At 40.3% G+C, this 20226-nt stretch overlaps 1 protein-coding gene across 4 annotated transcripts in view; it reads left to right on the plus strand.

The window, feature by feature from the left end:
- Window positions 1-1962: 1962 nt before the first annotated feature.
- The window catches only part of gak (cyclin G associated kinase), a 126693-nt gene continuing 108429 nt past the window's right edge, over window positions 1963-20226 (plus strand). For all 4 annotated transcript variants that reach the window (XM_072257962.1, XM_072257964.1, XM_072257965.1 and 1 more), the window contains exons 1-5: window positions 1963-2206; window positions 10847-10908; window positions 13644-13703; window positions 17651-17765; window positions 17931-18073. In XM_072257962.1, the coding sequence (XP_072114063.1) occupies window positions 2068-2206; window positions 10847-10908; window positions 13644-13703; window positions 17651-17765; window positions 17931-18073 (519 nt within the window). In that variant the 5' untranslated portion in view covers window positions 1963-2067. The remainder of the gene's footprint in view (window positions 2207-10846; window positions 10909-13643; window positions 13704-17650; window positions 17766-17930; window positions 18074-20226) is intronic.

The following is a 20226-nucleotide window of genomic DNA, read 5'->3' on the forward strand; positions in this document are numbered from 1 at the left end:
AAATTTTCAAGTGTTTTAGGTAAGATACCAAATCTCCTCAACTGAATTGAATGATCTTTATTGTCATTATACATAGGTACAAATGAAACTCTGTTTGGCTTCCTCTCAGGCACTAAATAAAGCGGTAGATAAAGACAAGACAGTAATAGAAAAACAGTATTAAATAGATAAGTAGCAGAAATTAAGTTGCAGCAGCACCAGAGTATCATAGTAATGCACAAAGTGCCATTAGTGCAAGTATTTGAGTCCTTGTGTGTGCAAACACCTAATGAAGTATAGTCGCTGTCTTGCTTCCTTTATAGCTGCAACAATATGTTGGGACCAGGTTAGGTCCTCAGAGATATTAACACCCAGGAACTTGAAACTGCTCATGCTCTCCATTTCTTATCTTTCTATGAGGACTGGTGTGTACTCCCTCGTTTTACGCTTTCTGAAGTCCACAATCAGATCTTTGGTCTTATTGACATTCAATGCAAGGTTGTTGCTATGACACCATTCAACTAACTGGTATATCTCAATCCCATACACACCTTCGGCACCACCTGAGATTCTGCCAACAATAGTATTAGTCGTAGTCATACTTTACTGATCCTGGGGGAAATTGGTTTTCGTTACAGTTGCACCATAAGTAATAAATAGTAATAAAACCATAAATAGTTAAATAGTAATATGTAAATTGTGCCAGGAAATAAGTCCAGGACCAGCCTATTGGCTCAGGTTGTCTGACCCTCCAAGGGAGGAGTTGTAAAGTTTGATAGCCACAGGCAGGAATGACTTCCTATGATGCTCTGTGTTGCATCTCAGTGGAATGAGTCTCTGGCTGAATGCACTCCTGTGCCCACCCAGTACATTATGTAGTGGATGGGAGACATTGTCCAAGACGGCATGCAACTTGGACAGCATCCTCTTTTCTGACACCACCGTCAGAGAGTCCAGTTCCATCCCAACAACATCACTGGTTGTAATATCTGCAAAATTATAGATGGCATTTGAGCTGTGCCTAGCCACCCAGTCATGGGTGTAGAGCAGTGGGCTAAGCACACATCCCTGAGGTGTGCAGTAACTCTGCCATCTCCAATGGGATCCCACCACCAAGCACATCTTTCCCTCCCCTACTTTCATCTTTCCACAGGGATCGCTCCCTATGTGACTCCCTTGTCCACTCGTCCCTCTCCACTGATCTCCCTCCTGGTACTTATCCTTGTGAGCAGAACAAGTGCCACACCTGTCCCTACATCTTCTCCATCACTACCACAGAGTGCCCCAAACATCCTTCCAGGTGACACTTCACCTGTGAGTCTATTGGGGTCATCTACTGTATCTGGTGCTCCTGGTGTGGCCTCCTGTATATCAGTGAGACCCAATCTGTGCTCCACCTGCCACAAAAAGCAGGATCTCCTGGTGCCCATCCATTTCAATTCTACTTCCCATTCCCATTCTAATATGTCAGTCCATGGTCTCCTTTACTGAAATGAAGAGGCCACACTCAGGTCGAAGGAGCAACACGTTATATTCCATTTGGGTAACCTCTTCTTACACTTCCTACCCCTCCAGCCCATTTCCATCATGTCCTAGTTTCAGCCTATGTCTTCTCCCCTTCTCTCCCTCCTTCCCACTTTCTAATCCCAGCCCAACACTTCTCTTCTCTTGTATCTCTTCTGCCCCTAACTCTCTGTACACACCTCCCAATCCAACTTCCCTCCCAATTTCCCACTCCTTTCCCTATCTTCTCCATTCCATGCCCTCCAAAATCTACCCCCACAGTACGGTCATATCTTCCCCCCCTTGTCACATCATCACTGCCCCACTCTTCTCTCCCCAATCCATTCTCTTCTTCTCACCTTTCCATCTTCTTCCACCCTCTTTCCCTTTCTTCACCTGCTTCTCACCTCTCTCAACCTTCCCTCAACGTCCCTCCTCCCTCCCCTCCCTGCTCTCAGGCTCCTCCTCCGGTGACGCCGTTGCGGAAGCGGCTCTATTCCCTCCCTCCGCCTGCGGCTCGGTCCCGGGCGATGTTAGTGAGCGGCACTGGGCCCAGCTGGAGCCGGGAGTGCAGGCCCTGCTGCCATGTCCATCTTCCAGTCGGCTTTCGACTTTCTGTCCGGGGCCCCGAGCTCGGCCGCCAGTCGCGATCAAAACGACTTCGTGGGGCAGACAGTGGAGCTGGGCGACGTCAGGCTGCGGATCAAGCGAGTCATCGCCGAGGGTGAGAGGCCGGGCCGGGAGGGTCAAGACAGCCGTGGTCTCGGGGTTCGGGCCTGACTTCTGGCTCTCTAGTCCCCGGGACCAACTCTCTGTGCTGGCCTACTACCCGGGCCGCCTGTCACCCAATCCCCGGGCTCGGTGATTGGGAGGAGCCGGAGGTTGGCACACCTTCATCGGGAAGATGAAGGAGATGGACCCTGGCACACCGGTGGGGTAGTGTATAAGGGAGACGCTGGCACACCAGGGTGGGGTTGGGGGAGATCCTGGCACACCAGAATGATGGAAGAGAGGGAAAGCCCTGCCCCGGGCTGGGGGGAAACGGGAGACCCTGGGGTTGGGGGGTATCTTGACACTTTGGTATGTGGGGATGGAGGGGAAGGCCTCTGACACCTTGGGATTGGAAGAGAAGGACCTTGACACTTTAGGATGCGGAGGAGAGGGACCCTGGCGTAGAGGGGGTGAGGACCTGACCCTCTCCCTAGGGGTGGTGGAGAGGAGAAGGAACCTGGCACAATATAGGTATGGAGTTGGTGATACTTTCTCTGACCTGATGGACCCGACTGAAAACTACTGCTATAAGGAGCAACTTTGGAGTCTGGGTGCTGTTAATTTGGAAATAATTGGAATATGAGTCTTTATTCCAAAAAGAATACAGTAGGAATGTCAGGTATTCTTGCTAAAACTACCTGGGGTACTGTGAGCAGCTTTGACCTACTTATTTAATGATGAATATTCATGCATTGGAAGCATTTCGGAGTAGGTTTACCAGGTTTTTTTTCTCTGGGATGAAGGGCTAATTTATGAGGAGCATTTCAACAGGCTGGACTGATGTTCAATGCAGTTTAGAAGAATAAGGAATGATCTTGAAATAGAAAAGTTTCCATGGGGGTCTGCTAGGGTTTATGCTGAGAGGAGGTTTCTCCTTTTAGAGAATCCACATTTGGGGCATAGTTTCAGAATCAGAGGCTCTCTACTTAAAAGACAGGAGGGTTTTCTTTCTTTCATATATTTGCAAATTCTTGAAATTCTGTGCCTCAGAGTGAGCTCTGTGGGGCTGGATTGTTGATTTGTTTTAAAGATGGGATAATTTATTGGATGGTGAGTTAAGGGTAATAGAGAATAAGCAGTAAAGTGGAGCTACGTTCATGATCACCTCATCTATGATGTTATTGTATGGCGGAGCATTTCCAAGGGATAATATAGCTTTCTCCGGCAAATCCTGCTACCTCTCCCAGCTTGTGGATTCAGGTTTTGATATCCTGTGATGGGAAGCACTTGGGGAGGGGCAATGGGTATGGACCTTGATGCCTAGTGTTATGCTGAATCTGAAGAATAGAAGCTATTGTAGTGGGTGACAACTTTGGATCCATCCTTGGGAAGTGATGGTGGGGAACTCAGTCCCTGATCCCTTGTAGATAGTGATGGGGTGTTTGCGGAGCTACTCAGGTAACAGGAGTAGTTCAGTCCCTGGGTGATGATGACGCAATTATGACCGTTTCCCCTCACTCCCACCCCCAGAATATTGAAATTGAGAGTTCTCAACCAGCCAGGATTCATGAGATCAGGGAAGGATGGGGTTCATTCTTTAGGTTAGTTGCAACTGGTGATGTTTCTGGGTGTTTCGTTCTCTGGGATAGGAAATGTTCAGCTGTTCACTGATTAATTGTGAAACAGGAAATTAATTCCCTGAACCCACAAGTGCAGTAGATTCCGGTTAATTGAGACACATCAGGACCAGTGCACTTTGGCCCAATTAAGTGGCTACCCCAATTAGCTGAAATTCCATGCAAATAGTTAAAAAGATACAAAAAAAATGAAGTATCATTTAACTGAGTTACAAATGATGTATTTAATGAATACAGAACAAATTGGAATACTACCAGTACTACTACAGTGCTATAAAACTGTATATTAGTTCCTAAGAGTTAATCGACAGAGGAATTTTCAACCAGTGCACGTTGCCATGTTTTTTTGATTGACTATAAATTAATAAAATCAGCACAGATACAATGCTTTCCACAATTGCATCCCCCAAATCTTCATTTTCATTGCAACATTCAAGATGACTGACATTACCCTTAAACTTTTTCTAGTTCCTAACTTGCTGAAGTAATGGAATAATTTCATTTTCACTCCCAGTGGTTTCTGGCATCTCCAAGCCTGGATGCTTGAAAGCACAGTGAACAATACAGTTCTAGATTGTCTTGCTGCTTATTTTTCGCCACCTACCAGTGACAAAAATCACTGGTTTTTGAACACAGACATGTGCAACTGATGCTATTTAAAAACTATTTGCTCTAAACATAGTGCAGTGCAATTAACGCTAGAAACAATTCGGCAACAGTCTCCTGTCCAGGTTAAGTGGCATAGTATTCCAAATAAATGAAGGAATTCCTAGTCATTATCTTGATTAGTTTTTGTTCTTTTAAGACTTGTCCCAAATTAGCAGCTGTCCCGATTAACCGATGGCCCAATTAACTGGAACCCACTGTATTGAGTATTGGATGATGGGGTGAATTGCAAACAACAAGAATAAAATTCCGCACGTACAATATTGATTAATCAATGGGCGATTCATTTCCATAGGTGCTATCAATCATTTTTGTATCTGACCCACTTTATTCCAAAATAGCATCATTGGACTTGAATGGTTTGCAAGATTATGGTTTTCCCAATACTTTTTACATATGCAGTTCATATCTTTGCTCTTTGAACATAATAGTTACTGTAGTTTTAATATAAAATTTACAGGGATGACTTTAAGTTAATGAAGACCAAAGGAGAATTTCCAAGCAGTATTGGTATTTTGCATGAATAAATTTTAAACTATATTCTGTGTAAATTACTACTTGAGTTCACTTTTGGCTGTTGTACTATGACAAAAATTATAACAATGCTTACTGTAAAAGGGTGCACGAATTTGATTCATATTTCATAAAACTGAGGGATTATCTAAAACGTGAGTGTCAAGGTAAATGATGAGCATCATTTTTTGAATTCAGGAATCACCTTCACAACATGAAATCAATTTCTTACAAATAGCTTTCGGTCAGTTCAAATGTTCAAGTTAAAAAAAAATCTGTGAATGAAATACTCGAGGATATGCATTTAAAATGAGGTGTATGAAGGAGACATGCAGAACAAGCTTTTTTTTAACACAGAACACGGTAGGTGCCTGGACTGCACTGCCTTGGGTGGTCGTAGAGACAAATATGATAGCAGTGTTTAAGAGGCTCTTAGATAGATTCATAAATTTGCTTGCATTGAGTGGAAGGGTATCAGAATCAGAAACAGGTTTAATATCACCCGCATATGTCGTGAAATTTGTTGCCTTTGCAGCAGCAGCACAATACAGTACATAGTAATAGAAAAAACTGAATTGCAGTAGATATAGTATATAGTATATAATAGTTAAATAATTAATGCAAAACAGAAATAAAAAAGTAGTGAGGTTGTGTTCATTGGTTCAGTGTCCATTTGTAATACAGATGGCAGTGGGGAAGAAGCTGTTCCTGAATTGCTGAGTGTGTGCCTTCAGCCTTCTGTACCTCCTTCCTGATGGTGGCAATGAGGACAGGGCATGACCTGGGTGATGGGGGTACTTAATAATGGACACGGCCTTTTTGAGGCAAAGCTCCTGGAAGATATCCTGGATACTACTGAAGCTAGTTCCCATGATGGAGTTTTACAACTCTCTGAGGTTTATTTTGATCCTGTGCAGTAGCACCCTGCCCCATGCTAATTGGTGATGCAGCCAGTTAGAATGCTCTCTACGGTATATCTGTAGAAATTTGCGAGTGTCTTTAGTGACGTACCAAATCTCCTCACACTCCGAATGAAATATAGCCATTGTTGTGCCCTCTTTGTAGCTACATCCAGGTTAGATCTTCAGAGATATTGATACCCAGGAACTTGAAACTGCTCACTCTCTCCACTTCTGATCCCTGAATGAGGATTGGTTTGTGTTCCCTCGTCCTGCCCTTTCTGAAGTCCACAATCAGCTGTTTGGTCTGATTGACACTGATTGCAAGGTTGTTTCTGCAGCACCACTCCACTAGTTGATATATCTCGCCTAGCCACACAGTTATTGGTGTTGAGGGCGTAGAGCAGTGGACTAAGCACACATCCCTGAAGTGTGCCAGTGTTGATTGGCAGCAAGGTTGAGGTGTTATTTCCAATCCGTGCAGATTGTGGTCGTCCTGTGAGGAAGTCAAGGATCCAGAGGCCCAGGTTCTGGAGCTTTTCAGTCAGAACTGTAGGAATGATTGTGTTAAATGCTGAGATGTAGTCAATAAATATCATCTTGACATGGGTATTAGTATTGTCCAGGTGATCCAAAGCCTCGTGAAGAGCTAATAAAATTGCATCTGCCATTGACCTATTGTGGTGACAGGCAAATTGCAGTGAGTCCAGGTCCTTGTTGACACTGGAGTTGATTCTAGCCATATGGATCATGTACAGGCAGAAGAATTTAACTTAGAATCATGTTCAGCATAGTTATTCTGGGCCAAAATACCTGTACCAGTGCTGTACTGTTCAATGTTAAAATATATGATTTACGTAGTGCCTTTCAAAATGTTCCACCATGCTTAACAGGTCATTAAATACTTTTTAAATGTAGTCCCTTGCAGTGTAGAAAACACGGCAGCTGATTTGTGCACAGCAAGCTCCCACAGTGCGCTAAAGACCAGACGTTAGTCAGATTGTACCAGTGCATAGTCCCTGTCCCAACACGTCCTTCTCCCTCCTGGTACCCTGCTTGTGGTCGCAGAATGTGGCCCCCTGCCCTGTACACCATCCCACGGCCTTGTCTCTCTCTCGCTGCATGGTCCAAGTCTGTCCTCACTTTTTTTGAGTGCAGAGGGCCACACTAACTGGCCTCACACAGCTACAGTGTCTGGTGAAGTGGAATAAGCTCTAAGAGGAGAGTGGACCTCGGGTATTGCATTCTGAGGCCTTGCCTGGGACATCCCAACAGCCTTTACTTGGATGTTGGAGCCTTTCCAACAGTGTTTGAAAGTCCTTTATGCACAACAATAGTTGAAAACTATTCAAATATAAAGGTTTGAAAAAGTAAAAGTGCATTAAAACTTAAAATATGAAGTAGATTAAGATGTAAAGCAATTACATTTCCAATGTCAACAACCCAATTTATATGAATATGGTCACAGTTTGAGCAACAGCTTCTTAGTTTAAAGATGTAGGTTGGATGTAATATGCATCTAGACTCTTCCTTGGGCAATTACCCATCTGCCTCTCTGTTCGATGTTGAGTTTGGTGATGGAGCAGCAGTCAGCTGTACTGAAATGTACCTACAATATGTTTTGGTCTTCTGCATTTGACTCAGGCTCACGCTGTCCTGATCTCTTGATGTTTCACCTCACAACTGCAGGCTATCAGTCAGCACAATTTCAGCCAGTGTCTTTTTGCACTTTTTAAAGTTGAGTGAGGAATAAATCTTAGCCAGGTCCCTCTTTCCTCAAAATTATACCATGGATCTTTGATTTCCTTCTGTAGGGATCTGAAGAGGATAAGGTGATATCCCAGGCCCTGCCATGTGTGGTACAATAGATTTGAAAGATTCAAAGTGCATTTATTATCAAAGAATGTATAAATTGCACAACCTTGAAATTAGTTTGCTGACAGACAGTTACAAAGCAAGGACCTCGAAAAAACCGAATTAAAAAAAAAGACCAACCTTCAGTGCTCAGAGAGAAAGAGAAAAACACATGCTAAAAGATCTAAATCCCTGGAGTAGCATAGGATAGGCCCAAGCCGCAGTATTCAGTTCATCCTATTGGTGGGGCAAGTTGCCATGAAGTTTGCAGATATGAAGTGCAGCAGCTGAGGGTGTTTCACAGCCTTAGTGTCGCAGAGAGAGCAGCCCCCAGACTATCTGGGCCAGTGTTTAAATTGTCTGAAACTCACACTAAGACCTGGCCCCACCACAACCAATTCCTCCAGGCCTAGATTTTACTGGAGAAGCTGTTCTTGATCTCTCCAAGTAGGCTTGATGCCCAAAGCGAGCCAACCTCGCCAGATACCCTGCCTTCCAGTCTATCTGGGCTGGCATTTAGATTATTCAAACAGTGTATTGTACCTTGCATTAGGACCCATTCCTTGCTGTGGCGAAGTGCTGCAGGCCAAGAACACGTTGCCCAGTGATTTGCTTCAGACCTGGATTTTGCCACCGAAGAAGCCGTACTTGACCTCTCCAAATTGGCTCAGTGCTTAGAACGGTCCACCCTCATACCTGGACCAGCTGGATGGACTTCGGAGCTCCTCTCTCTGGTCTTCTCCCCTCCAGAGTGTTCATCCCAGCCAGCGTTGATTTTGCAATGCAGAAGCAGGGCTCATCTTGCTATTTTGTTTTGCTTTCACTCGCCTCTTCATTGTTTGCAGTGATAATTTACCACAATTTATTTCAAAAAAGGTGTAAGTAATAATGTTTTAAATTGAATTCCTTGGGAAAAAACATCCTTAAGGGAAAACACCTGTTTATATGAACCTCCCCACAGTAATCGCACACCACTGTCTTAACAAAAGAGGCTGCTGGTTTATCTGTGGGAGGTCATTGGGAGTTGTCAACCAGTCACTTCTGTTGGTATTTGTGCAACAATAATCTTTTAAACAGTGTCAAATACAGCCACTAGTGATTATTAAAACATTTGGAAATAGATAATTTACAGTAATTTTATTACCTTTGCCTACTGTTCTCAAACTGACAGTGGATTTTTTTCTAAATCCTGATGCATTTCTCATTTTATTGGGATATTTGAATTTATTTAAATCTTACATCTGTCTCACCACGTGAGGGAGTAAAAATCTTTGCGTTATGACTTTGTTGCAACGTACAGACATGTGCATTTATAAGTCCAATGGCTTGTAGAAAGAAGCCGTCCCGTAGCTTGTTGGTCTTGGCTTTCATGCTGCGGTATCATTTGCCAGATGGAAACAGCTGAAACATTTTATGGTTGGGGTGACTGGTGCCCCCGATGATCTTCCAGGCCTTCTTTATGCACCTGCTGCTGTAAGTGTCCTCAATGGGAGGCTGTTCACATCCACAGATGCGCTGGGCTGTCCGTACCACTCTCTGCAGTGCCCAGCCATCAAGGTTGGTGCAGTTCCTGTACCAGGCAGTGATACAGCCACTCAGGATGCTCTCAATGGTGCCCCTGTAGAAGGTCTTGAGGATTTGGGGGCTCATGCCAAATTTATTTAGTCGCTTGAGGTGGAAGAAATGCTGCTGTGCTTTTTTTTTGCTACACAGCCAGTGTGTATGGTCTAGGTGAGATCTTCGGTGATGTGTATACCGAGGAGCTTGAAACTACTCACCCTCTCAACTGCAGACCCATTGATGTTAATCAGGGCGAGCCTGTCTCTGTTCCTCAATCCACAATCAGCTCTTTTGTTTTCTGGCCATTGAGGGAGAGGTTGTTATCTTAACACCACTGTTAGGGTGTCTCATCACTGCTAGAAATAAGGCTGATGTAGGCTGTCTCGTCATCGCTAGAAATTATTAGTTCCTGGATGTGTTTTCAGGTCTTCTCTTTATTGAGAGTCCCACAATCATAAGCTGGTTGACTTGTACAGCTCTGGACTTTGAAATTCTATCTTAAATGTATACATAATGTTAGTCATCTATCAGTCCCATACACAGCATGCTTTCTCAACAAATTGTTGGGTCTATTATTATGCCTCTGTTATCTCTACAATTCTGTACTACTGAGTAAAAGCAGTTTACACTTTGCAGTAGAGTGAGAGGATACAAGTTTGAATTGAAATCCCGATGTCACAAATGTTTGTGAATTACTCTGATGGAAAGTGGTGAAAAGAATTGTTGATTGAATGGTCCTGGTCTGCTGGTGTTCATCTTACAGTGATTAATTACAGAATGATACTGAATACTTAGATAATGCACTCAACACACACACAATGCTGGGGGAACTCAACAGGCCAGGCAGCACAGTCGACGTCTGCGTGTCCGGCTGAAGGGTCTCTGGCCAAAATGTCGACTGTACTCTTTTCCATAGATGCTGCCTGGCCTGCTGGGTTCTTCTGGTATTTTGTGTGTGTTGCTTGGATTTGCAGCATCTGCAGATTTTCTCTTGTTTGTAAATAACACACTGGCTGTTTTATCAGGGGACTGACAAAGGGCGAAAAGAAGAGATTTGGAGTATGAGTTAAGAGAATAAATGAAATAGGTAACTAATTATACGAAGGCAACTGATTATAATCTGTCTTTACATTCATTATTCATATACTGCTCATACTCCTTTGGATTTTTTTTCTCTGTTGTGATAACATTGTGTTAATTAACTGTGATGACTAAACTGAGTTGTCCAGTTGAACATTGATGTTCCTCATCTTTGTTCAATGTTTAGAAGAAAAAAAAACAGGAGTGAGTGCAAAATTGATTATATCTAACAGGTTGAAAGTGAGTAACCAGCAATCTGAATTTTGGGGTTCGTGTGACATTTTGAAAACCTTTGTCATCAATTCTTAGTACATTTTCCAAACTCCTAAGTGAAATTTACAGCCTTCAGTCACTTTTAGTTCCAGTTCATCAGTGCTTTGTAATATTGATACACTTTCTTGTTGATATGTTCTTGCCCTAAAATATATATTTTTGATTAAACAGGTGGATTTGCCTTCGTTTATGAAGCGCAGGATCTTGGGAATGGAAGAGATTATGCTTTAAAAGTGAGTCATGCTTTGAAAATACTTAAGAAGTGTATTCAAGGCATTTTTTGTTTTGAGTGCCAGGTTAGGCTTATTTTTATTGCTTCTGTTGTTAACTGAAACAAACTCTACCAGGCTGTGGGCAGTAGTCTTTTCTGGTTTCATTTAGTTGTATAGTCTAACTGAAATGGCTGCTCATAAATCAGGGGAAATATTTAAAAATATTTGTTTTGCAATGAAGTCTGAGCCACACATTTCTTGTTTGTAAGTAATACACTGGCTATTTTATCAGGGGACTGACAGAGCGAAAAGAAAAGATTTGGAGTACGAGTTAAGAGAATAAATGAAACAGATAACTAATTATATGATGGCAGCTGATTATAAGCTGCCTTTACATTCATTATTCAGGACATCTTAGGTGGTGTGGTTGATGTATTCATGTTGAAATGAGTGAGGACAGGGCTGGGTCATTGAATCTCAGAATCAGAATGAGGTTTATTACCACTCCCTAGCTCAGCGAGAGCATAATATTATTGCTGAAAATGTGACTGAGATTGAGCAAGTATTTAAATGTTGCCGGGAAAACTACAGCTTTGAAACAGGCTGTTTGACCTTGACAGTCCACGTGGTCTCTACACTCTCCTGAAGCCTTCTTCCTTTGCCCATCCCCTTCTCTCTCGTACCCTTTTTCAAATTTCTACTTCAATAGATTTGCTCTTTTTGTCTTGGCTATTCTCACCTTTCTTTTTTATTGGCAGAGAAAATTCTTAAGAAATTTTTGTTTGATTCCTTGCTGACTTTGTAAGATTTGGGGCCACCAATTTTTCTGTTTTCTAAAAGGGGGAAACATTTCTTCAATGAAAGAATAATCAAAAACTTCTGTATATTTAAACCTCTTAGTTAATTCTATAGATTGCTTTTTTCAAGAGAAAAGTGACTTCATCTCTTAAATTGATTATAATTTCACAAGTTTCATGTTTAATCTTGATGCACTTGAAATAAATTGGGCCTGTGTGATCTGGTGTATGGGAGATTGAGGGGTGATCTTACCTCATTCAGGAAGGATTTGATGTCAGAGTATATAAACTATGAAACATGGTCTCAGATCCATTTAGAAATGGAAAGAAGAGGAATTTCTTTTCTGATGAATGTGATTCTTTGGAATTCTGTACACCAGAAGTGTAACATCCTTCTACATCGGCAGCATAGCAGTAGAAACTAGTAGCAGTTTCAAACTCTTAACAATGCACATCTCGCCAAAACTTTTGTAATCCCAGAACAATCAAGAAAGCTGATCATCAACATCTCCACACACTATACTCCCCCCCCCCACTATATAATTTCCTGTCAGAGTCACCATATGGACGGACATTTCTGTGCCCAAGATTATGGCTATAAAATCAATCTATGTTTAGAAGCTATCTTATGCATTTATATTTAATATTTTTAATTATTGTTTTCTTTATCTTACTGTATTCGTTTTGTGTGCTACATTGGATCTAGAGTAACAATTATTTTGTTCTCCTTTACACTTGTATACTGGAAATGGCATTAAACAATCTTGAATCTTATCCACCTATATCTTTCTCATTTTTCTTGTAACTCTTTTCAAGTTTCCATCCTGACTGTAACATTCAATAGCAAAATTACATATTCATACTGTGATGACAGTTAACTATTTATTCTCATCCTCCTGACCTTTTTGCAATATTGGCATGATCAACCATATCATCCTCCTTCCAATACCTCTCCATTGGATAAATTGGATTGTTCCTGTTTGATTCCATTCTAGTTTATCCAGTTGTTGTCAGAAGATCTTCCACTATAATTTTGTTTCCTGCTCCTCATTTTTATCCCTGAAGTTTCCCATACCTCAGGAGTGTTGCCATACTCCACCAATATCATTCTTGGCCTTTCTGTTGCAATCCCTCCCTTCCAGAATTCACTCCTGATTTAATCATGATATTTTTAAATTGAACAATGATTGAGGATTGTCAACTTTAGTTCCTGCAGTGAGCTCCCTAATCCGTCCATCAATTCCTGGTCACTCCAGAATGTTTGTAATCACATCATCTTGTGTGTCATGAGGCAAGCGCTGGCCTATTTACTTTGCAGGATAGTGATATTTCAACTCTATATCTGCAACTTCACCCATCGCTGCTCAGGTGTTCGGGATTTCAGTTGTTCAAATGCTCTACCCCCTATGCTTTTGTTACCTTCAGTTTCAGTGATTCCATTGCTCTTCTGGCTGGCTTCAAGAATTCCATCTTCCATTTGCTTAAAATTCCACTCGTCTGCATGCATTCACACTTCCGATTCTGTTCCTGCATTGATGGCCTCTTACTAAGTTCCCAAACATTTTGCTATACTAATGATGACCACTCTTCTTAAAGTCTTAACCATAATTCTGGAATTTCGTTCTTCACGTTCTCAACTTTTGCATCTCCCTTTCCCCTTCAAAAATCCTCCGACAAACCAATCCCAAAGGTAAAGCTTTTGATGCCACACCTAATGGGTCACGGTCGATGTTAGCAGTGTTCATCACAGGAGTGCTGTGTAAATGCAGGCTCTTTACATCAGTTATACATGGTAATGCAGGATGTCTTTCTGTTTTGCTGATCATATTTTGTGTTTTATGACTCTTGCCAGGTAATGCTTTATCTGCAGGAATTCAGTTGAATACTAGAGTATGTAGACATTAAAAATCAAAGACAATACTGTTTAAAAAAAATTAAATTATCTTGTTTGCTTTACAGCGGCTTCTATCAAATGAGGAAGAGAAAAACAAAGCAATCATTCAGGAAGTTTGTTTTATGGTATCCTTTTCTGTCAATTGGAGTTCCATTGCTTTTATGTTTCTAATTGGTTAATTCAGAAGATCTTCTGTGCCAATCAACCTCATAATTCTGTGCCCATAATTGTTGCTGGTGCATGTGTGATAATGGAATAATACCTTCACTGTCAACTCAACAAAAATTAGGGAGTGTTAAATTTGTATCTGCTTTGTGTGTGTGTGTGTGTGTGTGTGTGTGTGTGTGTGTAAGGTTCAGGGATAAGGGCCAAATGTAGGCAAGTGGGACTAACTTGTATAGACAACTTTGTTCAGCATAGATGAGCTGGGCCATTGGGCTTCTTTCCCATTGACGGTAGCTTTATGATTTTAATATTACATGAAACATTTGCTTTATCGATCCTGATCCAACTGTTAACTTTGAAAGCTTTTTTATTGTTCTTCCCTCCATGCTTCTGCATAAAAATAAGTCTAGCACTTTCTTATATTGCTATACAATACTGTTCATTAGAAGGACTGTCAGATACTCCCTTCAATATTGACTCAGTTAAATATCTTGGAATATATTTGGGTTGAAGTACCTCCATTCTACCTTCATTTCCTAAAGGACATGCTGTCACCTCCAAATCCGCACCCCACCCCCCAAAAATCAGGTATTCACAGTGCCAAGATGGATCTCAACAGAGTTGTTCTCCAAACCAATCACAAGGGTCCATTTTCCCTTTTTCTTTTTGACAGCACTGAAACGTTGAGTGCGACATTTTCCTCCATATCATTTTGGTCCAGCTTTTATTCTGATTTAAAAAGTCAGGTTTTTGCTCTCCGTGAGACACTAGATGAGATCTGTTTGTCTCCAAAACACAATTAGGAGAGCTTCTCTGGTTATTATTTCATTGCACTGTTCACACTACTTTACCCACATCACAACAACTTTGGAATGTCTTGAGGCTGTGAAGAGTGCTTCAAGCATTCTTCTTTGATGCAGTTTCATTTGTTCCTCTGGGGAGATGGTCCATTTTGTAATGCTGCAGTAACAGTGAGATTGTTCCCAATAATTTGACACTAAAGGTTTGAACTTTCTACTGCTCTATACATTCACTACCCATTAAACAATGGAGCCTTTTAAATATTCTTGCTTTTACTGTTGCTTTTTACGTCAGCCAAATTAAGTAAATTTGTGAGAATTGTACTTATTTCTAAAAATGCTACTAAGCCTAGACATAGTAATTCTGTTAGAAACCCTTTTGGGTGTACTCACAAAGATTATGTTTGTGGTTTTCCTGAGGTAATTAAAGGAAATATTTTCAAATAATTTGTGTAGTTCTTAGATATGGGGTAGCCTATGTTGTTGCTAGCATGTCAGTGACATACGTATCTGTGCCTCTTAACATTACTTCAGCTGTTAACTGCCCTATTTTGGTTTGAGAAGCAGGGCTAACACTGTATTTGCCTCTGGCTTGCTTTCTTTCATTACAAACACTATGATCAATTGATATTAAAGTTGACTTTGATTTTTTTTAAAATTCTAATTGTTCTTTTTCTTGTAAAATTTTACATAATTATGCTTTTCTTGTGAATGTTGCTAATGTGGTGCTATGTGCCTGTGGTGCTGCTGGAAATAAGTTTTTTGTTGCACCTATGCATACATGAACTTGTGCATATGACAATAAATTTGATTTTGATGTGGTCTGACAAACAAAACAGTCCTTGACTTGAAAAGCTTCTCTTTCCATAGATGCTGTCTGACCTGCCGAAATTTACAGCCTGTGGCGTTGCTTTCTGTTGGGTCTTTAATTTTCCTCTCTTCCAATACTCTGCCTTCTTTCCACTGTTTCAAATCTCTTCTGGCAAACTGGGAAAAAATTAGAATTGTTATGTCTAGAGACAGTAAAGACATTGCATCCTGCATCTCACTGCATAAGTGAATCTTTTTTTATGATCTGTTAACTTTGGGTGATTTGTTTTTTTTTACCTTCAAAGTATTTCTTGGGGCATGCATTAGTTAGTGTTCGATTGAGTAATATAAATTTCATTCACTGCTATCACAACTACATTTGTTAATACTAAAATTTAGGTATTTTGTTGACATTGAACTGTACAACAATTATGTTGTTCAGACCTATCTGGAGTTTCTATTGGGACTTTGTAACATATTTCACAGCAATGAAATAGATGGGCTTTCTCGAAGATTTCTGAATGTTTGATAAGATTTTCCTAAGAATGAATTTTAAATAATAAGTCTTTTGCATCAAGAATTTTTCTAGGCTGTGGTCAATCTTTCAAATAGTTTTGTTCCAGTGTTTAATCTTTGTGCCTGGGTTACTGGAAGAAAAATACCTTTTGGCAAACTAGGAAATACCTCTATACTTACTGTTTCGAGACATTTATCTCTGGGCAATGGATTGTGAGTAGAATTAAGATGACTACCGTTTCCATTCAAACATGAATGATTGTAACTCTGTGAAATAACATGGCAATTAAATATGATACTTTAATTCATTACTATTGTGTCAGGAGTTGCATCTCATTAACACTATAACTTTTTCCTCCCCCTTAAAAACTGTAACTGACTAATGCTAGTTCCATAGGATGTCCATTTTTGAATTTCATAAACATGAAGCAGTATTAAAAGTACAGTAAGCTCATTGACCTGTTTTAAATGTTTAATTTTGACTGCTTGTATTCAACATAGAAAAATCACTATATCTACAGCACTGCATCTTGTCATTGGAATGAACAAAGCATTTGAGGGGTGGAATTCTGTAGTGGAGTTGGCATTGTCATATGACACCTGCACTAACCACTTGTAATGTTTTACTGATACCTGCCCCCACGCCCCCACAACTACTCCAGCTTCCACAATGCAGGAATTATTATTGGTAATTCAACTATATAGAATTTACTGGCAGAAACTGGAAGGAGAGATAGTTACTGATTTCTTTTTAAACCTAAGTGTAAGAGGTTTCTTCTTTTATGTTACTGCGTAGTCTAATTAAAATGACCCTGAGGCTGGCCGGGTGTGGGGGGGTGCGGCTACATAAGCATCATCTGTTCAACTGGAGAGATCTGTTTTCCATAAGTACCTATTCTTTATCATACCATGATAAAAGTTATGGTCATTCAGAATGAAGTATGCAGCATGAGGGAAAAAGAAGACTAGCGACAGTTTTAATTTAAGTTCCCTAAGGCAGATCAAGGCCAGTATACTTAAGCTGCAATTTGTTACGTCCTTTAGCTTAAGGTTGGGGTTTGCAGCCTACAATAACTAACTTGAAGTAGTTGATAGATTGATTGACGTGTTCAGTTTTAGTTGGTTTTGTAAATAGTGGCAGAACACTCCTCCAAGGCAGAATTGAGATGAATACTTGTCTCTGTAAGTCAAGGTTTAAGTGATCTGATGCATTGAATGGGCAGGTGTATTTTGCTTTGTTCAGAGCTTTACACTTGCTGCTTCCTCTCCACTCACACAGAATAAACTTACAGATTGTCGAAGCATTACAAGCATTTACTAATTCACACTTTCATTGGGCTATGGAACTATAATTTTCTTTTTGAGAACTTTTTAACAATCTGTCTTCTCACTTCAGGGCAGTAAACATCACCATGAATGACACTGTGGCAGGTGGCGTAATTTGTTATTTTATCCCCCTGTAACTCATAATAAATAGTCCTTCTTTGGCTACATTTTGACATTCTTTTTGCAATGTGTTCCATTTTACTCAGAACATATTGACTCTTGGGCACGTTTATTGAAGCTGTAGGAAGGGCTTGCCAGGATACTCAATGAAGAATTACTATATTTGTGCTTTGTTGGTGTATTTTTCTCATGTCCTATGTGTATAATGAGTTTTTAATAGGTTTAATGTCTTCATGAAGCAATGCAACATTCTTTGTGACCAAAATGAAAGCAACATTAAAATATGGATATGTACAAACATTTATTAATACTTCTCCTTGACAAAGCAATTTCAGAAAAAGCTTTCAGGGCATCCTAACATTGTACAGTTTAGTTCAGCTGCCTCTATAGGAAAAGAAGAATCCGATACTGGACAAGGAGAATTTCTTATACTCACAGAACTATGTAAAGGTAAGGTTCTAACGCGTATTGAAGACATGATGTTTAATGCTGGGTGGATGATTGTTTTGATTGATGTTAGCCTGATCAGGTAAAAAGAGAAATTTTTAAAATTAAAATTTAGTTAAACTTTAGGCGTAATTCTTGTTTGTTTGTTTTTCTCCTTCCTGCTTCCAGGACAGTTGGTGGAGTTTTTAAAAAAAGCTGAAGTAAATGGCTCTCTGCCATGTAATACGGTGCTCAAAATCTTTTATCAGACCTGCCGTGGAGTACAACACATGCACAAACAGAAACCACCAATCATTCACCGAGATCTGAAAGTAAGAAACACCCAAGTTTAAAAAAGAATGCACTTAGTTGTGGAAGTTCATTTTTTAAAAATAATGTTGAGAATAAGCTGTTTCACCATTTATTTTTCTGGTGAAATCTGAGTTCACATCAAGAAATCTCAGTTGATGCTTTTGGGGAAATTTTAATTGCTGGACATCTGAAAGAAATAGAGTTGACTGGAGCATTTGTCCCTGGCTTGTTGTCTGTCACTTAAACTAATTTCCTGTAAACTCATACTGATACTTCCTGTTTAGATAAGTGTTCTGTTGAGTGTAAAGAACTGGTATTGAGGGTTGGATAATGAAGGGAAAAGATCAGCAATAAACAGGTAATTTTGGGGTCAAAAGGCTATAAGCAGGAGCTTGCTGTAGATATTGGTGCTGGAGCCCTACCTGTTGATTGATTATGTATTGGGTAGGGGGTGGTGGGAGGTTGGTCAAGTGTAATATAGTGGATTCCGATGAATTGACATGCATTGGGATTATTATATTTTGGCCCAATTTAGCGGCTGCCCTAATCAGCAGGCTCAGTGGGCTGAGTAGTTTTCTCTGGTTTCTATTAATGCTCTCATTTTCAATTTTTATGCTCCGTAAGCTGCTGATTTTGGAACTCTTTCAGTAGGGAAAAGAGTAGGGATGCAGTAACTAGTCACTTTATTAGGTACAGGAGTGGAACCTGCTGTGGTCTTCTGCTGTACACCATCAACTTCTAGGATTGATGTGTTGTGCGTTTAGAAATGTTCTTCTGCATACCACTTTAGTAACACGTTTGAGTTACTTTTGCCTTCATTTATTTAGAGATACTGCACAGAATAAGCTGCTCCAGCCCTACGAGCCACAGTGCTCCAGCAACCCCCGTTACCCCAATTTAACCCTAACCTCATCATAGGTTTACAGTGACCAATTAACTTGTACGTCTTAGGACCGTGGGAGCACCTAGAGGAAACCCACGTATTCCTCGGGGGGGGGGGGGGGGAGACATACAGAGACTACAGAGGACACCGGAATTGAACTTTGAACCCTGACACGAGTTGTGGTGGCTTCCTGTCAGCTTGAACTCTTCTGGCCATTCTCCCTTGTCCTTTGTCATTAACAAGGCGTTTTCACCCACAGAACTACTGCTCATTGGATTTCTTTTTTTTTGTTTTTTGCACAATGTAAAATCTAGAGATTATGTGCATGAAAATCACAAGAGATCAGTTTCTAAGATATTCATACCACCCTGTCTGGCACCAACAATAATTCTACGTTCAAAGTGATTTAGATCACATTTCTACAGTATTCTTATGTATGGTCTGAGCAACAACTGAACCTCTTGATCGTGTCTGTGCATGTTTGACTGATTAGATATGTGTATTAATGGGCAGGTTTACAGGTGTACCTAATAAAGTGGCCACTTAAGAGTATGTTTATACTTTTTTGCAGAATGATATTGCAAGTTGTCCAATAGAATAGGCAGCAACCATTTTACATTGGAAGAATTTTCCTTTCAATATAACAGAAAGTTTCGAGAATAGAAAATGGTTAAGATGCATATGAATGTGTATATAGTTGAACTATTTCTCTGCATTGTTTTTTTAGTTTTTCTAGTTTTTTACTGCGTTAATAATTTGGATTTGGCAACAAGTAAGTATAAAAATATACAACAGATATTAAAAAAAAATCTCCGAAAAACATGAGAAAATACACAATGGAGAGTTAAGTGACAAATTATTTTTGAAGGAAATGTGACCTGATACATTTGGGTAAGAAAACTAGGAAGATCACTTGCGTTTTGGATATTAACCAAAACCGAGGAACAAAGGAAATGTCGGAGACAGGTAAGCAAGTCACTTGCAAAATGAGGGCAAAGCACTGGGACTTATTTCTAAAGGTATTATGTTAAGATTTGTTGAATTTGATTAGCGGCTGCCCTAATCAGCAGGCTCAACTATTTAAAATGACTGAATCAAACTGCATTCATGTTGATTTACAAACAGCATAAAAATGAAGGACTACAGATATATCAAGAATAATTAGGCTAGTGGCTCTTTTCAGGGTGAACAACTTAAATTTCTGTAACATAATCTCATCACATGGGATAGGTTTGGCGAGAATAATTCTGTAATTGGAGGCTTTAAACCTTTGGGCCTGATGTCTGTCTA

The sequence above is a fragment of the Mobula birostris genome, chromosome 5 (assembly GCF_030028105.1).
Source record: "Mobula birostris isolate sMobBir1 chromosome 5, sMobBir1.hap1, whole genome shotgun sequence".
NCBI classification, from domain to species: Eukaryota; Metazoa; Chordata; class Chondrichthyes; order Myliobatiformes; family Myliobatidae; genus Mobula; species Mobula birostris.